Source organism: Panthera tigris, chromosome A3 (genome assembly GCF_018350195.1).
Source record: "Panthera tigris isolate Pti1 chromosome A3, P.tigris_Pti1_mat1.1, whole genome shotgun sequence".
NCBI classification, from domain to species: Eukaryota; Metazoa; Chordata; class Mammalia; order Carnivora; family Felidae; genus Panthera; species Panthera tigris.
The window spans coordinates 60,101,664-60,122,355 of NC_056662.1; the positions used below are offsets into that span (position 1 = coordinate 60,101,664).

The following is a 20,692-nucleotide window of genomic DNA, read 5'->3' on the forward strand; positions in this document are numbered from 1 at the left end:
TCTGCCCCTCCCATGCTTACGCTGTTTGTCTCTCTCTCTGTCTCTCTCAAAATAAATAAACATTAAAAAAAATTTTTTTTAACGCTTCTTCTTACAACTTAAGTCCCTTTACAACCAAGGACAAAAAACAAAATTTCTGGGGCCACCTGGGTGGCTCAGTCGGTTAAGTGTCCAACTCTTGATTTTCATTCGGCTCAGGTCATGATCTCACAAGTCGCGAGATCAAGCCCTGCAGTGGGCTCCACGTTTACAGCACAGAGCCTGCTTGGGATTCTCTCTCCCCTCCACTTCACCCCTGCTTGCGCACATGTGAGCACACACTCTCTCTCAGAATAAATACATAAACTTAAAAAAAAATGACCTTGGGGTGAAACTCAGACTGTGAGTCCAAGCCTACAGCCCTTTCCTTAATAATATTACCAACCTTCAGCAGCTGTGGGAGTCTCTCCTTTCTCTTCAGAAGTAGGGACTGCTCCAACATCAAGGGTCACTTTGGATTTTATAGTTTCTTCTTCAGATTTCTTTTGAGATTGTTTACTCTGATCCTTTTTCCCAGTCTCTAGCTCTTCTTTTTCTTTCAGCTTCCGCAGTTTTGCTTTTTCTTCATCTCGCTTTTTTCTTTCCCGTTCTTTCTTTTCCGCCTTCTTTTGGGCCACTGTCTTAATTCTGAAGGAAGAGTCGTCATCTTCATTCCCACTCTCCACATTAGGACCTGGCTTATTTTTTTGATTTTTTTTCTGTCCTTTTCTAGACTGCAAAAATTCATCTGATTCATCACCACTTTCACCCGAAGAATTTACTCTGGAACGCTCTTTAATTCTTTTACTGTTATCCTCATCATCTTCTGAGCCATCCCCTTTTTTACTTGATTTCTGAGCTTTCCCTTTAGCTTTTTTAGAAAGTTTATTAAAATCATCATCATCATCATCGCTCCCAGAGTACATTTCCACTTTTGGCTTTGCAGATTTTTTCGATTTTGAATCTTTATCTTCCCATTCTTCACTATCATTATCATCAAAACTTTGTTTTTTGCCTTTCTGTCCTTTCTTTTTTTTATCTTGTTTTGAGGTGGATTCTTCTTCATTATTTTCTGTTGGCTAAAACAATTCCATTGTTAAAAATATTAACAGTTATATTTTATGTTTTAAAATAACTGAGACTCCTCAATCATGTACTTTATTAAGTATGCATAGAAAAAATTCTCCAAATAACTTCAAAATAAGGTCATTTTTTTCAAGAATATAAAACTCAATCAAGTACCAGAAGCTAGCCTAGACCTCAGGCACATTTCACATTCACTGTAAATTTCAGAATCCAGGTGCTCTGAAACAAGTACTAATCATCAGTCCACATTTACTACCTTCTTCAAATGGTATACAAAACCTACAAGGAAGCTGAATGAAAAAAATATGTCTATCACTTTCCAATTACTTTAGGTTATCCAAATTCAAAGAATGAAAAAGAAGATCAAAGAACACTGGAGATAGAGACAGGAACATTTTATCTCCAAATGTACCAATTGTGAACGAGCAACATATCACAAAATACCTCTGAAATCCCAAATAAAATGTCTTTGTATCTGTGTTGGGTTTTACAACATATTTCTTTCTTAAAAATTGTTTTCCCCCTTTGGCAGCAGAATCTATAGAAACTTTTAATTAACATATTCACACTGCTTGAAAGCTTCTAAAAGGCAGCTCCCTAAAACTGGCACTAGGATGCAGAATAGGTAACAAGGGTCTTTCACCTTTACTGCAGCACTTTCTCTGTCAGCTTTGATGCCTTGAGCTTCCCAAGACAATTCTTCCAGTTCTTTCAGGATATCATCTTCACTAGAAAGGATTAAAATATATTTTGAGGCACCAAATTAATTTAATAAGTGAATCTAATACCAAAGCTAATAAAAATCAAATATATTTAAAATATACTTACTCAAAGTCTTGCCTTTTTTTCTCCTTTTTCTTTTTCCCCTTTGACTTTTGAGGTTCCTGTTCCTTGGCAGCACCAGCTCCTTCTATTTCTGCAGCCAAGGCATCAAGATCAATGTCATCCTTGGCACTTAAATGAAAACAAAGAAGACCTAAATGTTACTCAAGAGCAAAATAATCTACCACATTAACAGAGAAATATATCATTTTGACTTTTCTCATTAGCAGCCCAGTGAGAAAAATCATTTGGCAAGTTCTTTCATGACAACACTTGAGTTGTATCTACTTATCAGCCTCCCGCATCTATTTCGATAACACACTCAAATCAGAAAGAACTATAATCAGGAGGTCCAGGAAAATCTAGGTAAACAGGAGAAAGAAATTAACTTTTGCTGATAACAAAGTTTATGTGTGCCTAAAGGAATTATTTATAAAATGGAGAGAGCTTAAAAGATAAAATGAGTCTTATTACTTTATTTGTAATATCAACAGCTAAATATTTGAACACCTATTCAATTTTTACTTGGAACAGCAAAAATTTTAGAGCTGGAAGAAACTTTAGAGACCATCTAGTCTCTCACTTTACCAACAGGAAAACTAAGATGCACAAAGTTTGAACGCCTTGAGCAAGACAACCACACATCCAAATCTAAATGAATTAGAAATGATTCACTAAATAAAACACAAAAACATCTAAAACCCCAGAACCAAATCTCACAATGTTTTACATTCTTGATTTCATTTCTGGTTCTATCCCACAATGTCCTCACCTACAAATACTGGAATAAATCAAACTAAGTTCCGGTTAAAAACTACAGAAAATCCAGGAGGTCCAAGATGTACAAATATGAAAGGTGGATGAATCCAAATAAATGATACAATAATAAAACAAAGACTTGATGCATCATGACCCCCACTCTGCACACCTTGTTATAAAGATGTTTCATTTCAGTAAAGAAAATTTCCTAAAAGAATAACTTTTAGATTTTAAGATTAATAATTTTAATACAATTTTAAGATTTACAAGACACTGAAGATATAAAATTTATTCCCAAGGATCTTAGAAGAGACAGCAAATCAGTAAGCCAGAAATTTGCAAAATGCCAAATGCCAAGCAGTGAAGAAATTTATGCTTTTATAATAGTTGTCTACAACAAATATATTACCTTTTTCCTATATTTTAGACAGTGTATTTGAGGAAGATTATAGAACACTGAGCACTAGAGAGGACTTCCTAAAGCACGAAATCCACAGTCAGAAAGTCAGACCCTTCCCGGTTGAGGACAGACCTGGAACCAAGTACTGAAGGAGGAACAAGAGTTAGCTGGACAAAGTAGGTGTGCCCATCAGACACAAGGAGTACAAAAACCTAAAGACAAAGTGCATGGTATCTTAGGAAGACTCATAAAGGGGTATCTGAACCAACTGAGATGTTTTTCATAAGTTATGGATTTCGTGATCCAACCCAAGATCAAGGGACCCAGTAATGGGCTAGGAGTTTAGCAGTGTATCTTTAGCCATCTTTCCAGGTGACTGTGGGTTCGATGTGAAATATTCTTCTTAATAAATGTAGAAACCAAGGTACAGAGAATTTAACTTAGGATCACACAAGGAAGAGATGGAATTTGAACCCAGAAGTTCTGATTCTACTGTCAGAGCTCTTAACTCTGCTTACATAGTCAAATTTGCATTTTAGAAAGCTACCTTTGGTATGAGTAGCAGGGCAGAATCCCAACTAGTTAGGAAGCAGGAAAACCAGTTGGTAGGAGCTTTTATAGTTAATTATAATGAGAAATGATAAAACCTGACTTGTAGTAGTTGCAAGCAAGATTACAGAAGATAAATATTAAGGGGATCAATCAGTAGCACTTAAGTGACCAACTGGATGTATTGTATATTGAAGGGAAAGAATCAAGAACCATCCTTAGGTCTCATTAAGTAACAGAAACCAAAGCCTAGCCAAGCTCAACCAGCACTCTCCAAAGGCATCTCTGTCACTATGTCACACCACAGCAGCTTATAAAAACAGGGTGAGATGGGAAGATGGTTAATGATTGAAGCTTGTCACCTCACCTCCAAAAATTTGCCATCTCTTACCTGAACTATATTCATTTCATCAGAATAGCTTGTGACTGGATGTATTTCCAGACCACTCATTAACAAACATCTCCAGAGTAACAGTATATAGGACTACATCTGTATGCTGTTGAGTTTGAAAGGCTTCTTCTGGCCAGTTATAAAAGACTGACAATTTTTGAGTGCTTATCATATATCAAAGCACTGTACTGTTCAACCACTAGACATACTATATATCATTTACTCCTCACAACAACTCTATGAAGTTAAGCTTAAAGATAATAAAAAGAATTTACAAAAGGCTAGAAAGTACTATGCCAGGAACTCAAGCCCAAATCTGACACCAGAATTGTGCTGCCTTCTCTAAAAATGGGAAATAATCAAGTGTCTGACATTATTTGAAAAATTCAAACATAGCTACAAAATATATCAGTGATATATAACAAAACTTAAGTCTTAACCACAATGGTTTCTCAAGTGTTCCTTTGATATGTACTGAACTTGCTGCTCCAGACTCAGGAAAAGGTCCTAAAGAGTAAACCATATTACAATGTCAGGACATGAAAACAACAACCTATCATATTAGTGATTTAAGCCAAAACATTGAAATTTGGTTTTTAAAGTTTATTTATTTATTTTGAGAGACAAAGAGAACGAGAGAGAGAGAGAGAGAGAGAGAGAGAGAGAGAGAGAGAGAGAGAGAGAACACGAACCCCAAGCCGGTTCCGTGCTGTCAGCACAGAACCCAACGTGGGGCTTAATCTCACGAACCATGAGATCATGACCTGAGCCTAAATCAACAGTGGGACGCTTAACCAAATAAGCCACCAGGCGCCCCTAAGCTGAAACTTTAGAGTATACCTACATTTTCAGTGCTACTCCTATACCTACCCACTATAAACTACAGCTTACGATTTCAATAAACTTAAGAGTCAAACCTAAAATGCAGCCATGGTGATAACAAAAGCTTTAAAAGCTTTAAGGAATCTGTAAAAAATATTTTTCTGTAGGTATGTCTTTCTGCAAACCACTTTTTCCTTTAATAAGGCTGTAACAGTCCTAATAATGTTTCCTGTGACAGCCCCCAATCCTTTATTCTAAACTTATTACCGATTTACAGAAATAAAAAGCAATTTCTATTGTACTCGACTCATGTTTTTACAAGCCACATTTTTCCATCAAGACCATAAAAATGTTATGACTTAATGGCCTTAAAAAATAAAGGTATTAAAAATACTGTTATGTGTAGATTTTTAAGAACAGCAAAGCTACTTTCTAAAGTGGGTTTACCATTTAATATTCACACCAGCAACGCATGGAGATAACCATTTTTTTTCACATCCTAGTCAGCATTTGATATTATGGCTACTTTCCCTTTAAGATACTCTAATAAATTAAGTGGTAATATAATAGTTTTCTTTTTTTTTTAATTTATTAATATTTATTTATTTTTGAGAGACAAAGAGAGACAACAAACGAGCAGGGGAGGGGTAGAGACAGGGAGACACAAAATCAGAAGCAGACTCCAGGCTCTGAGCTGTCAGCAGAGGCGGATGTGGGGCCTGAGATCATGACCTGAAGTGAAGTCAGACACTTAACTGACTGAGCCACCCACGTGCCCCATAATAGTTTTCATTTGCATTTTCTTAAAAGATAGGTTAATTACCCATTTTTTCATGTGTTTGTCATTCATAGTACTACTCTGTGAAATGTCTGTTCATATTGTTTGCTCATTTTCTAATAGCACTGAATGTTGAATTTTGAGAACTCTTTTTATGTTCTCTATGAGTCATTGGTCAAATATGGTTTATACATATGTTCTTCCAGTCTGTAGCTCACTTTTTCATCCATTTAACAGCATTTTTATTAAAGGAAAAAAAATTAATTTTCATGTGGTACTCTTTACCAAGATTTTATGAATCATGCATTTGGTGTCATGACTAAGAACATTTCATCATGCCATAGGTCTTGAAAATAAAACCTTTGTTATCTTCTAAAAGTTGGGTGCTTTAATGGTTTATATTTAAATCTATGATCTATTTTAATTTTTTTCACCTACGGGCACTCAACTGCTCCAGCAACATTTTACACTAATCATCTTACACCTTCACCAAAAATCACTCAGCTGTACTTGTATAGGGCTATTTCTGAGTCCTCCATTCTGCTTTACTGATCTATGTGTCTTTCCTTCAGACACTTACATTGTCATGATTAATGGAGCTACATAATAAGTTTTAAAATCAGGTGGAATGATTTCTTCCCCTTATTAATCATTATGAGAATTGTTTTATCTATTCTTAACTTTGACTGTTGAAATATATTTTAGAATAATCTTGTATACATCTACGAAAAGTATCTTGCTAGAATTTGAATATAAATTGTGACTTATGTTGTCTTTCAATCTATGAACACAGTAAGTTTTTCCATTTATTTAAATCAGATTTCTTTCATCAGTGTTTCAAAATTTTCACAAAACCTGTATTTAAAAAAATTTTTTTAAATATTTTTTAGAGAGATAGAGAGAGCTTAGTAAAGGAGGGGCAGAGAGAGAAAGAGAGAGAGACACACAGAATCTGAAGCAGGCTCTTCGGAGCTTCTTCTTCAAGCTGAAAAGGTTTCCCTCTATTTCTAGTTTTCTGAGTTTCATCATGAATGGGTGATGTATTCTTGTCAAAAGCTTTCTTTTTCACATAAAAATAACCAAAAGAATTTTTTTTAAGTTTTCTGCATCAATTGGTGTAATCACAAATAATTTTTCTTCTTTCACCTGTTAATGTGGAAAACTTACTGGTTTCTGAATCATGAATCAGTCTTGCATCACCTGAATTCATTCCATTTCTTTTTATTTCTTTTTATTTGTCAAGATGTATGTGTATTCAATTCTATTTGTTAATATTTTTAAATTTTTTTAAGTATATTTATTTATTTTTGAGAGTGAGCGAGCACAAGCAGGGGAGGGCCAGTGGGGGGGGGGGGGGGGGGGAGACACAGAATCTGAAGCAGACACCAGGCTCTGAGCTGTCATGCAGAGCTCAATGCAGGGCTCAAACCCATACATTATGAGATCATGACCTGAGCCAAAGTCAGATGCTTAACCAATTGAGCCACCCAGGCGCCCCGTCTATTTGTTATTATTTCATTAACAATTTTTGCAATCTATATTTATGAGGATATCAGCTTGTAGTTTTCTTTTTTGTGTGTACCACTTTTGACTGGCTTTGACATCAGGGTAGTACCAGTTTCATAAAAAGATCTAGAAGGTTCAGTCTCCTCTCCTATATTCCAGAAATGATTATAGAGCATTGGTGTTACTACTTCTTTAAACATTTGGTAGAAAACTCCAGTAAAGCCATCAGAGTCTGCAGACTTATTTTTCAGGACTTCTTTTTTTTAGTAAAGGGGATGGCAGGGGTGGGGAGAAGGAGGGAGAGAGAATCCTAAGCAGACTCCACACCCAGCAGAGCCCAATGTGGAGCTCAATCTCATGACCTAGAACTGAAATCAAGAGTTGGGACACTTAACTGAGCCACCCAGATGCTCCCATGACATTTTAAATTATGAATTCAATTTCCTTAATAGGAATAAGGCTCTTCAAATTATCTATTTCACCTTAGTGAGCTTTGATAGTTTAAGAAGTTAGCTCATTTCATTTAAGTTCTCAGATTCATGTGTACAGAGTTGTTCACAGTATCTTTTTCTTTTTGATACACATCTATAATAATATCCCCTCTTTCCTCCTTAAAGGCCTGTATCTAGTCAACAAATTGAGTCAGTAATTTGTAACCTTCAAGCAATAGGTCCAGGTAATTTTACTAGTATAGCATTTAAGAAAGAAGTGATACCATTTCTCCACAATCTCTAGAAAATAAAAGCAGAGTTTTCCTAACTCATTCTGTGAAGCGAGTATCACCCCAGTACCAACACGAAAAACAGTATAAGGAAACTACAAATATCACTCATAAACAAAGATGTCAAGATCCTCTAAAAAATATATTAGAAAGGCACCTGGGTGGCTCAGTCAGTTGAACATCTGACTTTGGCTCAGGTCACGATCTCATGGTTCATGAGTTCGAGCCTCACATCGGGCTCGCTGCTGTCAGCATGGAGCCTGCTTTGAATCCTCTGTCCCCGTCTCTCTCTGCCCCTCCCCGGCTCACATGCTCTCTCTCAAAAATAAATAAAACATTTCAGAAAATTAGCAAATTAAAGCCAACAATGTATAACATGAATTATACACTACAACCAATTAGAATTTATTTCAGATATGCAAGATTTGAATACAGGAAATACTGTGAAAATGCCAACAGATTAAATAACTTAGATGAAATGGACAAATTCCTAGAAAGACAAACTATTAGAACTGATTCAAGAAGAATTAGAAAATCTGAATACACCTTTAATAAGTAAAGTAATTGAGTTATTAATTAAAAAGTTTTCCACTAAGAAAAGCCTAGAGCCAGATGACTTCACTGGTGAATTCTATGATACATTTAAAGAAGTAACATCAATCCTTCACAAACTCTTTTGGGCGGGGGGAGGGGGGCAGGGAGAGAGAAGTGAACACCGAGACCAGTATTACCCAGATAACAAAACTAGACAAAGACATTAGAAAGGTATAGAAGAGGCAGTTGTAGAACATTGTGAATATACTTAATGCCACTAAATTATGTGGTTAAAATGGTAAATTTTATGTGTATTTTACAATAAACAGAAAACTATCCCCCCAAAAAGGTACAGATGAACATTTGTGTGTACAAATATTCTCAACAAAATACTATCAAACCAAATCCAGCCACAGATTAAAGAAATTATGCATCATAATCAAGTTGAATGTACTCCAGGAACACAAGGTTGGGTTTAACACACAACAATGTTATCAGGGCACCTGGGTGGCTCAGTCGGTTACACATCCAACACTTGATTTCAGCTGAGGTCATGATCTTGTGGGTCATGAGATGGAGCCCCATGTTGGGCTGTGTGCTGACAGCACAGAGCCTGCTTGGGATTCTCTCTCCCTCTTTCTCAGTCCCTCCCTCATTCTCTCTCAAAATAAATTGAAAAAAAAAAAAAAAATAGAAAAAGCAATGCTATCAACTACATCAATAGGCCACAGGAAAATAAATATAAATATGTGTGTGTGTGTGTGTGTGTGTGTGTATATATATATATATATATATGATCATATTAACTGCCATAGAAAATACATTTTACAAACCCAACACCTATTCATATAAAACATTCAGCAAACAAGAAATAGAGATCAAGACCTAAACAAATAGAAAGATGTTCCATGATCATGAACTGGAAAACAATATAGTTAAGATGTCAATTCTTCCCACCATGATCTACAGATTCAACCCCTTTGCAAACACCAACAAACTGATTCTACAGTTTAAAAGGAAAAACAAGGGGCGCCTGGGTGGCGCAGTCGGTTAAGCGTCCGACTTCAGCCAGGTCACGATCTCGCGGTCCGTGAGTTCGAGCCCCGCGTCAGGCTCTGGGCTGATGGCTCGGAGCCTGGAGCCTGTTTCCGATTCTGTGTCTCCCTCTCTCTCTGACCCTCCCCCGTTCATGCTCTGTCTCTCTCTGTCCCAAAAATAAATAAAAAACGTTGTAAAAGGAAAAACAAGACTTTGAATAGTCAACACAATACTGAAGAACAAAGCTGAAGGACTCTATCCTATTTCAAGACTTACTTAGGGGTGCCTGGCTGACTAAGTTGGTTAAGCATCCAATTTCAGCTCAGGTCATGATCTCATGGTTCATGAGTTCAAGCCCCATCTTGGGCTCTGGGCTGAAAGCTTGGAGCCTGGAGCCTGCTTCGGATTCTCTGTCTGCCTCTCTCTCTCTCTGCCCCACCCCCCTCTTAATATGCACGTGCGCTCTCTCTCTCTCTCTCTGAAAAATAAACATTTTTTTAAAATGTGTTTAAAAAAAACACTTAAAGCTTACTATCAAGGCAGTAGAGTTAAAACAAAAAAAGATGCAGAATCTGTGCACCCTGGGTTTGGCAATGAGGTTTAAGATGAAACAAAAACCAAAAGCAGAATTTATCAGAGAAGAAATGATAATTTAGACTTTATTAAAATTTAAAATTTCTGCTTAGAAGGATACTGATAAAAAAATGAAAACACAAACCACACAATAACAGAAAATGCTGGCATACCTTCCTTTATTGTACTTCACAGATACTCTGAACTTTCAAAGCAGTCCATGGATCAGAGTCATTTCGACTTTCAAGTCTCATGATGTAAAAAATACACTTTGTAAGGCTATAGCTGCCATAGACAGGGATTCCTCTGATGGATCTGAACAACAACAACAACAAAACTGAAAACCTTCTGAGGAGGATTCACTATTCTAGGTGTCACAAACACATTTATGATTTATGGGGAGGGATCAAAATATCAACATTAACAGGAATTTGGAAGAAGTTGGTTCCAACCGTCATGGATTACTTTGCAGGGTTCAAGACTTCAGTGGAAGAAATAACTGTAGATGTGGTGGAAATAGCAAGAGAACGAGAACTAGAAGTGGAACCTCAAGATGTAACTGAAATGCTACAATCTCATGATAAAACCTTTAACAGGAGCTGCGTCTTATGGATAAACAAAGAAATGATTTCTTGAGATGGAATTTACTCCAGGTGAAGGTGCTGTGAAAACTGTTGAAATGACAATGAAAGATTTAGAATATTACATAAACTTAGTTGATAAGCAGCAACAGGGCTTGCTGCAATTTCGAAAGTTCTATCATTGAGTAAAAATACGTTATCAAACAGCATTGCATGCCACAGAAATATCATTCATGAAAGAGTCAATTAACCAACTTTATTGTTGCCTTCTTTTAAGAAATTGCCACAGTCACCCCAAACTTCAGAAACCACCAATGTGATCAGTCAGCAGTCATTAACATCAAGGCAAGACTCTACTCCAACAACACAATTATGAATTGCTGAAAGCTCAGATGATGGTTAGTATTTTCTACCAATGCAGTATTTTAAGTTAATGTTACATACATTCGTTTAGACATAATGCTATTATTTGCACACAGTAGACGACAGTATACTATAACATAATTTTCATATGCACTGAGAAACCAGAAAACTGATCTGACTTGCCTTATCGCAGTGGTACAGAACCAAATATGCAGTATCTTTGAGGTATGCCTGTATTTGCAAAACACTACTGACTAAAGGACTTGTATCCAAAATATGGGAAAAGAAATTTAAACCTAATAATAATAATAACAATAATAATAGAGAACCCAATTAAAATATGAATAGGGGTGCCTGGGTGGCTCAGTTGGTTAAGGTTAAGCATCTGTCTCTTGATGTCGGCTCAGGGTTGTGATCTCATGGTGTGTGAGCCGGAGCCCCGTGTCCAGCTCTGTGCTAAAAGTGCAGGGCCTGCTTCGGATTCTCTCCCTCTCTCTCTGCCCCTCCCCTGCTCACACAAGCTATCAAAATAAATAAACTTAAAAAATAAAAATACGAATAGAGATTTTAACAGTCACTTGACCAAAAGATACATAAATGGCAAATACAAGAAGAGATAAAATGGTTATAATTTGTCATTAGGGTAATACAAATTAAAACAAGGAGACAGCACTTCATACCTATCACAGTGACTAGAATCCAAGAAACTACCAATATCAATTGTTGGTGAGAATGCAAAATAGCAGATTCTGGGCTTGAGGTAAGTCTGGATCACTGTGTAATACTAGAAAGCAAGTGATTACCATCTTTCCCTACCCACCCCTGCCCAAAACAATGAGTGTATAACTAAGAACGGAGGGACCAAGCGAAAGAGCACTCAACTGGCAACAAGAGGAACAAATTAATTTCTTAATTAAAGCAACAAATTAATATAGTATTAGATTTTAAACTAAAATATAAAATATTGCCAAGTCCACACTGATGGAGATGAATGAATGAATGAATGAATGGGGATGAGACAAGTCTCCCATGCAGAATTCTAAATAAGTTATTCAGACATGCCACCATTAAGGAAATGGATAATTTCCCACTTAAATGTGAGCAACACACAGTGATTTACTTCCAAAGAGTACAGTATGGAAAAAAAGGAAGAAAAGAGTAACTTTATAATGTAAAGCCTGACAAATACAGCCAAATGATCTGGGTCAACATAAGTGATTTGTTGAAGTCTTCTCAAAGATAAGAGGAGTCCAAGGAAAAATGACAATCATTTACAATGACTCCAAAGAAAATGCTTTGCTATAAATCTAACAAAACATGTATAGAATTTGTAAGCTGAAAATCACAAAATGGTGATAAAAGGAATTCAAGACGAACTTAATAAAATGGAAATATACCATGTTCATGAACTAGGAGATTCAACACAGTAAAGATGTCAATTCTCCCCAAAAATGACATTCAAATTTAAGCAATTCCAATAAAAATCCCAGCAAGATTTTTGGGACATAGCCAATATACACAAGACTACTCCAAAATGCATATGGAAAACAAAACAAAACAAAAAAACCCAAAAACTAGAATAACTAAAACATTCTAGAAAAAGACTTAAAAAAAATGACTTTAGGGGCACATGGGTGGTTCAATTGGTTAAGCTGACTCTTGATTTCAGCTCAGGTCATGATCTCACAGTTCATGAGATTGAGCCTTGTGTGCTGTGCTGACAGCATGGAGCCTGCTTGAAATTCTCTCCACTGCTCTCTCTCCTCCTCCCTGGCTTGTGTATGTGCTCTCTCTCAAAATAAATAAACAAACATAAAAAAAAATTTTATAATGACTTTAGCAGATTTTGAGAATAACCAAAACTGTGGTTCTGGCAGATGGACAGACACAGATATCAACAGACACAGGTATCAACAAGAAGAGGGAATCTCAAATTAGCCCCTACAGAAGTATGGCCAACTGATTTTTGACAAAGGTGCAAAAAGTAATTCAAGAGAAGAAAGACAGTCTTTTCAACAAATGATGCTAGGGCAAATGGACATGTATTCGTCCAAAAAAAATGAATTCCAATCTCATTACTTATGCAAAAATGAACTCAAGATACATGACAGACCTAAATGTAAAACACGAAAATATAACTTTTACAAAAAATTTTGGGGGATCTAGCATTAATCAGGTTTTAAGACTTCCTGAAATTAAAAGTACAATCCAAAATAAATTGGACTTCATCAGAATTAAAAACTCTGGCTATGCAAAAGACCTTATGAAGGGAATGAAAAGGGGCACCTGGGTGGCTCAGCTGGTTAAGTGCCCAACTTCAGCTCAGGTCATGCTCTCTTGCACTTTGTGAGTTTGAACCCTGTGCTGGCTCTGTGCTGACAGCTCAGAGCCCGGAGCCTGCTTCAGCTTCTGTGTCTTCTCTCTCTCTCTCTCTCTCTCTGTCCCTCTCCCATTAAGTGCTCTCTCTCAAAAATAAGTAAACATTAAAAAAAAATAATAAAAAAATATATCTTTGAAGGGAATGAAAAAACAAGCCACAAAGAGGGAGAGAATATTTGCAAACCACATTCTGAAAAGGACTAGTATCTAAAGTATACAAATAACTCTAAGAACTTAACATAAAAATCCAAATAATCTAAATTAGAAAATGGACAAAGGCATAAGAAAACATTTCACTGAAGAGCATTTACATATGGAAAATAAAGGATATTCCACATCATTAAGGCATTTGGGAATATCACTACGCACAAATCAGAATGCCCTCTCTACAAAAAAAAAAAAAAAAAAAGTGATAATAACCAATGTTGGTAAGGATGTACAGGATCTGGATCACTCAAACATTGCTGGTGGGAATGTAAACTGGTATAGCCACTCTGAAAAACAGTCTGTCATGTTCTTGTAAGACTAAAAATGTACTTACCATTTGGCCCAGCAATTGCACTCTTACACATTTATCCCTAAACAATGAAATTGTTCTCATGCACAACTTGTACACAAATGTTTATAGTGGCTTCATTTGCCATAGCCAAAAACTGGAAACAACCCAATTGTCCTTAATGGGTGAATGGTTAAATAAACTGTGGTTCATCCCCATTCCATAGAATACTATTAAGCTATAAAATGGAAAGAACTATCAATTCATGCAACAAGTGGATGAATCACAAGAGAATTAAGGCTGACTGGAAAGAAGTCAATCTCAAAGATTACATATATACATGATTCCATTTATAAAACGTTTTGAAAAGAAAAAATTTTACAAACGTAGAACAGATTCAACGTTACCTGGAGTAGGGATGGGCAAGGAAGGGGGAGGTGCACAGAAAGGAGATGAATATGGTCACACATGAACAACATGAGGGATTCCTACAGTGATGTTCTATACTTTGACTCTGGTAGTGAATACACAAATCTACACAGGTGATAATACTGTATAGTACTAAACACAAACACAAATGAAACTGGGCAAATCTGAATATGGTCAGTGAACTGTATATAGGCCAATATCCAAGTTGTGGTATTGCATAATTTTACAAGATGTTACCATGGTGGGGAAACTGGGTAAAGGTACAAGGATCTCTCTGTATTGTTTCTCACAACTGAATGTCTACAATTATCTTAAAAGTTTCATTTGAAAAACCAAACACTGTTAAAATAAAAAGGCAAGGCTGACTGAGTAGTTTCTTTTCAATGCATATATACCTGATGAAGAATTTGTGATATTAAAAACTCCTACAACCCAATATTAAATGATGTTATTTTTTAAATGGGCGAATGATCTGAACACTTAACCAAATGAGATTCAAGAATGACAAACACATAACAAGATAGTCAATGTCACAAATGTAAGAAAATATAAATTAAAGCCACAATGAGATGCCACTACACAGCCACCAGGATGACTAAAATTAAGGACTGATAATACTAAGTGTTGAGAGAGGATGTGGACCAACTGGAACACATCCCCAGAGGGAATGTAAAAATAGCACAGCCACTTTGGAAGAGACAGTTTGGCAGTTTCTTAAAGTTAAACATACACACTTACCATAGGACCCAGCAATCCCACTCCTAGGTATTTACCTAAGAGAAATGAAAACATATGTCCACACAAAGACTTGTACTCAAATATTCATAGCAGCTTTATTCATAATCACAAGAAGCTGGAAACAACCCAAACATCCATCTACCAGGTAATTTATAAACAAATTGTCATCTATCCACACATTGCACTACTAATCAATGATAAAAGAATTAATGTTACGTATACTGACATGGATAATCTCAAAAGTATTATATTAAGTGACTCAGCCAGCCAATAAAGGCTACAAACCCTATGATTCTACTTTTATGAATTTCTGGAAAAGGGAAAACTACAGTGACAAAAATAAAAAAAAAAAAACAAAAAAACCAGTGATTTCTGGCCAAAAGCCAATTCGTTGTAGGGAAAAAGTATTGACTACAAAGGGTCATAAAGGAACTTTTGGACTAATGGAAATATTCTAGATCATGACTGCAGTGAAGGATACACAACTATACACATTTATCAAAACTTATCAACTGCACCACTTGAAATCTGTTCTATCAATACCTTGAAAAATGTTAATTTGAATTTCTAGTAATACTCTAACAATAGTTTAGAACTTAGAGTGCATTTATCAGTTTAAACAGTTATGGTTAAAAGCATGTAAACCTAATATAAATCATTTACCCATTTTTATAAGTTATGAAAAATAAGAATAAAGCTATAATATCTTCTAATACTGTAATTTCTATTAACATGATATAATGTATAACTAAAATGATGTTACAATAAAAGAATCTTTTAAAAACATGGTATTTATTAATTGTGTGTGCATGCATATACTCAACTTTGGTATCTGGCTTTTTGGAATTAAATAAAAATCATATATAAAAATAAAGACATACTTCGTTTTGAGATCAATATAGTAAAACCTTTAACGATACAAAACACTATCCAAAAAAAGTTCACTGAAAAAAAGTAAAAGGAAAATTAACCTTATATGCAAATCTCTCAATCTCACACTTGGCAAATTTCATTTAATAATGACAGGCATTTTCCACTAAAGTCTAACGTAAAGGTAGACAAGTATGTAGAAAATGCAACCCTTGCCAAACTATTTCAGAATTCAAAATCTTCAAGCTTCCTAAGACTTTCTCCTACCAGCCCCTCTTCACCCCCTGTGGAAGTTTTAAAACCTGGCCCCAAATTTCTCTGACACTCAGAGACAGTGCTCTGCAACCTTCACTTTAACTTGGGGCTACTGATCAACTGACTATGGTAGAAATGATGCTATAGTTCCTGGGCCCATAACCTTCCCTGGCAACATCTACTTCCTGACTTTTGAGATGTTCACTGCCAAGCTAATAAGAATGTCCAGACTACAGAGAGATCAAATGTAGATGTTCCAGCTAAAGTCCCAACCAAGAACCACCATGATGATCCACCAGAAGTGAGTGAGGTGCCAGGTAAGGTAGCCTTTAAGATGACTCCACCACTGCCACCATTTATCTTTTTAACAAGATCCATAGGTTAATTACATGCACATTAAAGTTTGAGAAGCGCTGATTTAGAATCGACAACACAGTAATATCATCTTTCATGTCAATGCTACAAATTTGAATGTAAAAAATCTTCTATTTCTTACTATTTGATAGAAGAGTATTTTGGGTCTCATACTTTCGCAAGAAATACAAGTTTTATACTTAGTATTATCCCCGTAGATATGTATAGACACTATTGATAACTTAAGCCAATATTCTGAATTAATATCTTAAGAAAGGACACAATCTAAACTCTAAAATAACTGATCAAATTGAGCACATTCAGAAAAAAACAAACAATTTGAGTACATTCAGCACTCACTGAAAGTGAACCTGTAGTCTATATTCTGTACAAGTAACTCTGGTCCTTTAATCACTGTCAAAGGTATAATATCCACTGGGACCCCTGGGTGGCTCAGCTGGTTAAGCACCCAACTTCAGCTCAGGTCATGATCTCGCATTTCATGAGCCCCACGTCAGGCTCTGTGCTGACAGCTCAGAGCCTGGAGCCTGCTTCGGATTCTAAGTATCCCTCTCTCTCTGCCCCTCCCTAGCTCGCACTCTGTCTCTGTCTCTCTCTTAAAAATAAACACTAAAAAAATTTTTTTAAAGTATTATTTCCACCTAATATACTTTGGTATAGTACCCAGAATAACCAAATAGACATTAATAAAATTTTTATGCAGGAAACTACTCTCAGGAAAGGATACTTGTCAATAACCAACTGGCTGGACAACACCATCAGTAGAAAGAGCTGGCTGCACCTGTGTACAGAATTACTAGGCAATAGAGAAGCAAATGAAGATCTAGGATATTCTTTGTCATCCACCCTGGTAACTCAAATATACAGCACACTCCTTTTCCTGTTCGTTCTGATCTGGCCTGCTCTGAGGGAAGTTTTAATTAGAAAGGGATCTGAAAGACACATATATAATAACTTTTGGAAGCAAAACTGCAATCTGAAGGGTGGCACTCCTAGAAACTAAACTCCACATTCTCTCTGCATCTCCTCACTGTATTATCTGTGCATAAGAATATTTGTTCCATTAAAATGTAAGATCCTTTTAAACTCCTTTTTTTATGCCCAATTCACCTCAATACCTTCTACAACTAATAATGACCAGGAAATTTAATACATTCCAAATAGGCATTATTAAATAAAGAAAAAACTCTATTCTGGAATAGCAACTACAACTTTCATACAATTGGGAAGGCAGGTTCATCACAGCAGCTTAATAAAAACCACACTACCGCAATAACAATTACTGAACTTTTATTTTGATCACAGAACTTCCAAATTGAATTTTCTGAAACAAATTCAAACAGTTAAAAAAAATCCCATGAGAGAAAAGTACAATGACATTTCATTTATCCAAACACAGACAAGGATTCTACTGTATGTGAAATTTCCAAATGAATGGAAATGCACCACTCTTTAAAATTTAAGATGTAAATCTTTCTTATGTTGATTATGTAACCTCCTGAAATACTATTTACAAATGTCTGAGGCTGGGGCGCCAGGGTGGCTCATTCGGTTAAGCATCTGACTTCGGCTCAGGTCACAATCTCCCAGTTCATGGATTTGAGCCGGGCATCCAGCTCTGTGCTGACAGCTCAGAGCCTGGAGCCTGCTTTGATTCTGTGTCTCCCTCTCTCTCTCTCTGCCCCTCCCCTGCCTGCACTTGGTCTCTATCTTAAAAATAAACATTAAAAAAAATTTTTTAAATGTCTGAGGCTGTTTCAAAATGATGAGGAAATAAAAGAGTAGGTAGAATATAGATGAAACAAGATCATCCATGAATCTGTAATATTTGAAACTGAGTGATGGACACATGTGGATTCATTATTCTACTTCTATATGTGTTTGAAAATTTTCATTTAAGAAAATGTATACTACAGCAGTCAAAAACAATGTGGTACTGGTATAAGGCTAACCACAGACCAAAGGAATAAAAAATCCAGAAATAAATCCATTCATCCATGGTCAGTGGACTTGACAGCAGTGCCAACACCAATCAACAGTCAAAGAAATAGTCTCTTCAACAAACGGTACTAGGTCTAGATGTTCACATATAAAACATGTTGAACCTCTAATTCACATCATATACAAAAATTGACTGAAAATGGGTTAAAGACATAAATTTAAGTACTAAAACATAAAATTCTTAAGAAAACATAAAAGTGAATCTTGATGGCCTTCGACTTGGCAATAAGATTCTTAGCTACAATACCAAAGGTACAAGCAACAACAGCCAAAAAAAGAAGTTGGACTTCATCAAAATTAAAATTTTTTTGTAAAAGGGACACTATCAAGACAATGAAAACAGCCCATATAATGGAAGAAAATATTTACAAATCATACATCTGATAAAGGTCAAGTATCCAGAATATATACAGAATTCTTAAAACTCGACCTTAAAAAAAACAATTTAAAAATGAGTAAAGGACTTACACAGACTTTTTCCAAGGACATGCAAATGGATAGTGAATACATATGTGAATACACTGTGAATACATGTGAATACAGCATTAGTAACCAGGGAAATGCAAATCAAAACTAGGATGGGACACCATTTCACAACTACTAGGGACACCATTTCACAACTACTAGGGACACCATTTCACAACTACTAAGATGATTATTAAACATAAAAACAAAGGCCAAGATACGAAGAAATTAGAACCCTTTCACACTGCTGGCAGAAATGTAAAATGGTGCAGCCACTATAAAAAGTTTGGTGATTCCTCCAACATTTTTCACAAAACTAGAATTAATACTAAAATGTATATGGAACCACAAAAGACCACAAACAGCCAAAGCAAACTTGGGTGGGGGAGGGGAGAGAGGGGGCATGGGCAGGAGAGATATATCACAATCCCTGATTTCATGATATACTACAAAGCTGTAGTAATAAAAACAGTATGAAACTGGCACAATAGACATGGGTCAATGGAACAGAATGGAAAGCCCAAAAGTAACATTTATATGGCCAATTAAATTATGACAAAGGAGGCAAGAATCTCTTCAATAAATGGTGCTGGGAAACCTGGACAGCTACATGTAAAAGAATGACACTGGACCAATTTTTTTTTTTAAGTTTATGTATTTTGAGAGAGTGAGCGAGCAAACAAGGTAGGGGCAGAGAGAGATTTGGGGAGAGAGAGAGAATCCCAAGCAGGCCCTGAACTGTCAGCACGGAGCCCAAAGTGGGGCTTGAACTCATGAACCATGAGATCATGACCTAAGCCAAAGTCAAGTCAGACGCTTAACCAACTGAGCCAACCAGGCACCCCTGGACTGCTTCCTAACACCATACACAAAAATAAACTCAAAATAGATTAAAGACCTAAATGTAAGACCTAAAAACATAAAATTCCTAGAAGATAACACAGGTAGTAATTTCTCTGACATAAGCTATAACATTTATCTAGATATGTCTCCTCTAAGGCAAAGAAAATAAAAGCAAAAATAAACTACTGGGACTATATCTAAATAAAAAAAACTTGTGTGCAGTAAAGGAAACCCATCAACAAAACCAAAAGAAAACCTCCTGAATGGAAGAAGATATTTGCAAATAACATATCCAATAAGGGATTAATATCCAAAATAAACACAGAACCTCTACAACCCCTCAAATAATCCGTTAAAAATGGGTAGAGAACCTGAATAGACATTCTTCCAAATACATATAAAGAAAGGGTCATCAGAAACATTAAAACATGCTCAACATCACTCATCTGCAGGCAAATGCAAATCAAAACCACAATGAGTTATCACCTTACAACCGTTCAGAATGGCTAGTATCAAAAACAGTAGAAGTAAGTGTTGGCAAGGATGAGGAGAAAAAGGAACTTTTGTGCCCAGTTGGTAGGAACGTAAATTGGTACAGCCACTGTGGAAAACAATATGGAGGTTCCTCAAAAAATTAAAAATAGAAATAAAATATGATCCAGTAATTTCACTACTGGATATTTACCCAAATAAAACGATTAACACTAATTCAAAAAGATACATGCACCAATGTTTACTGCAACATTACTTACAATGGCCAAGATATGGAAGCAATCCAAGTATCCATCGATAGACAAATGGATAAGGAAGTTGTGGTGTACATATACAATGAAATTATGCAGCCATTAAAAAAAAGGATGAGATCTTGCCATTTGTGACAACATGGATGGACCCAGAGGG

General features: G+C 36.0%; 1 protein-coding gene across 1 annotated transcript in view; it reads right to left on the minus strand.

The window, feature by feature from the left end:
* EIF5B (eukaryotic translation initiation factor 5B) overlaps positions 1-20,692 on the minus strand; it is an 89,740-nt gene that overhangs the window by 55,214 nt on the left and 13,834 nt on the right. Inside the window, exons 2-4 of the mRNA XM_015544587.2 lie at positions 1,933-2,058; positions 1,748-1,832; positions 425-1,097 (exon numbers count right to left, since the gene is read on the minus strand). Of these exons, the coding sequence (XP_015400073.1) occupies positions 425-1,097; positions 1,748-1,832; positions 1,933-2,058 (884 nt within the window). The remainder of the gene's footprint in view (positions 1-424; positions 1,098-1,747; positions 1,833-1,932; positions 2,059-20,692) is intronic.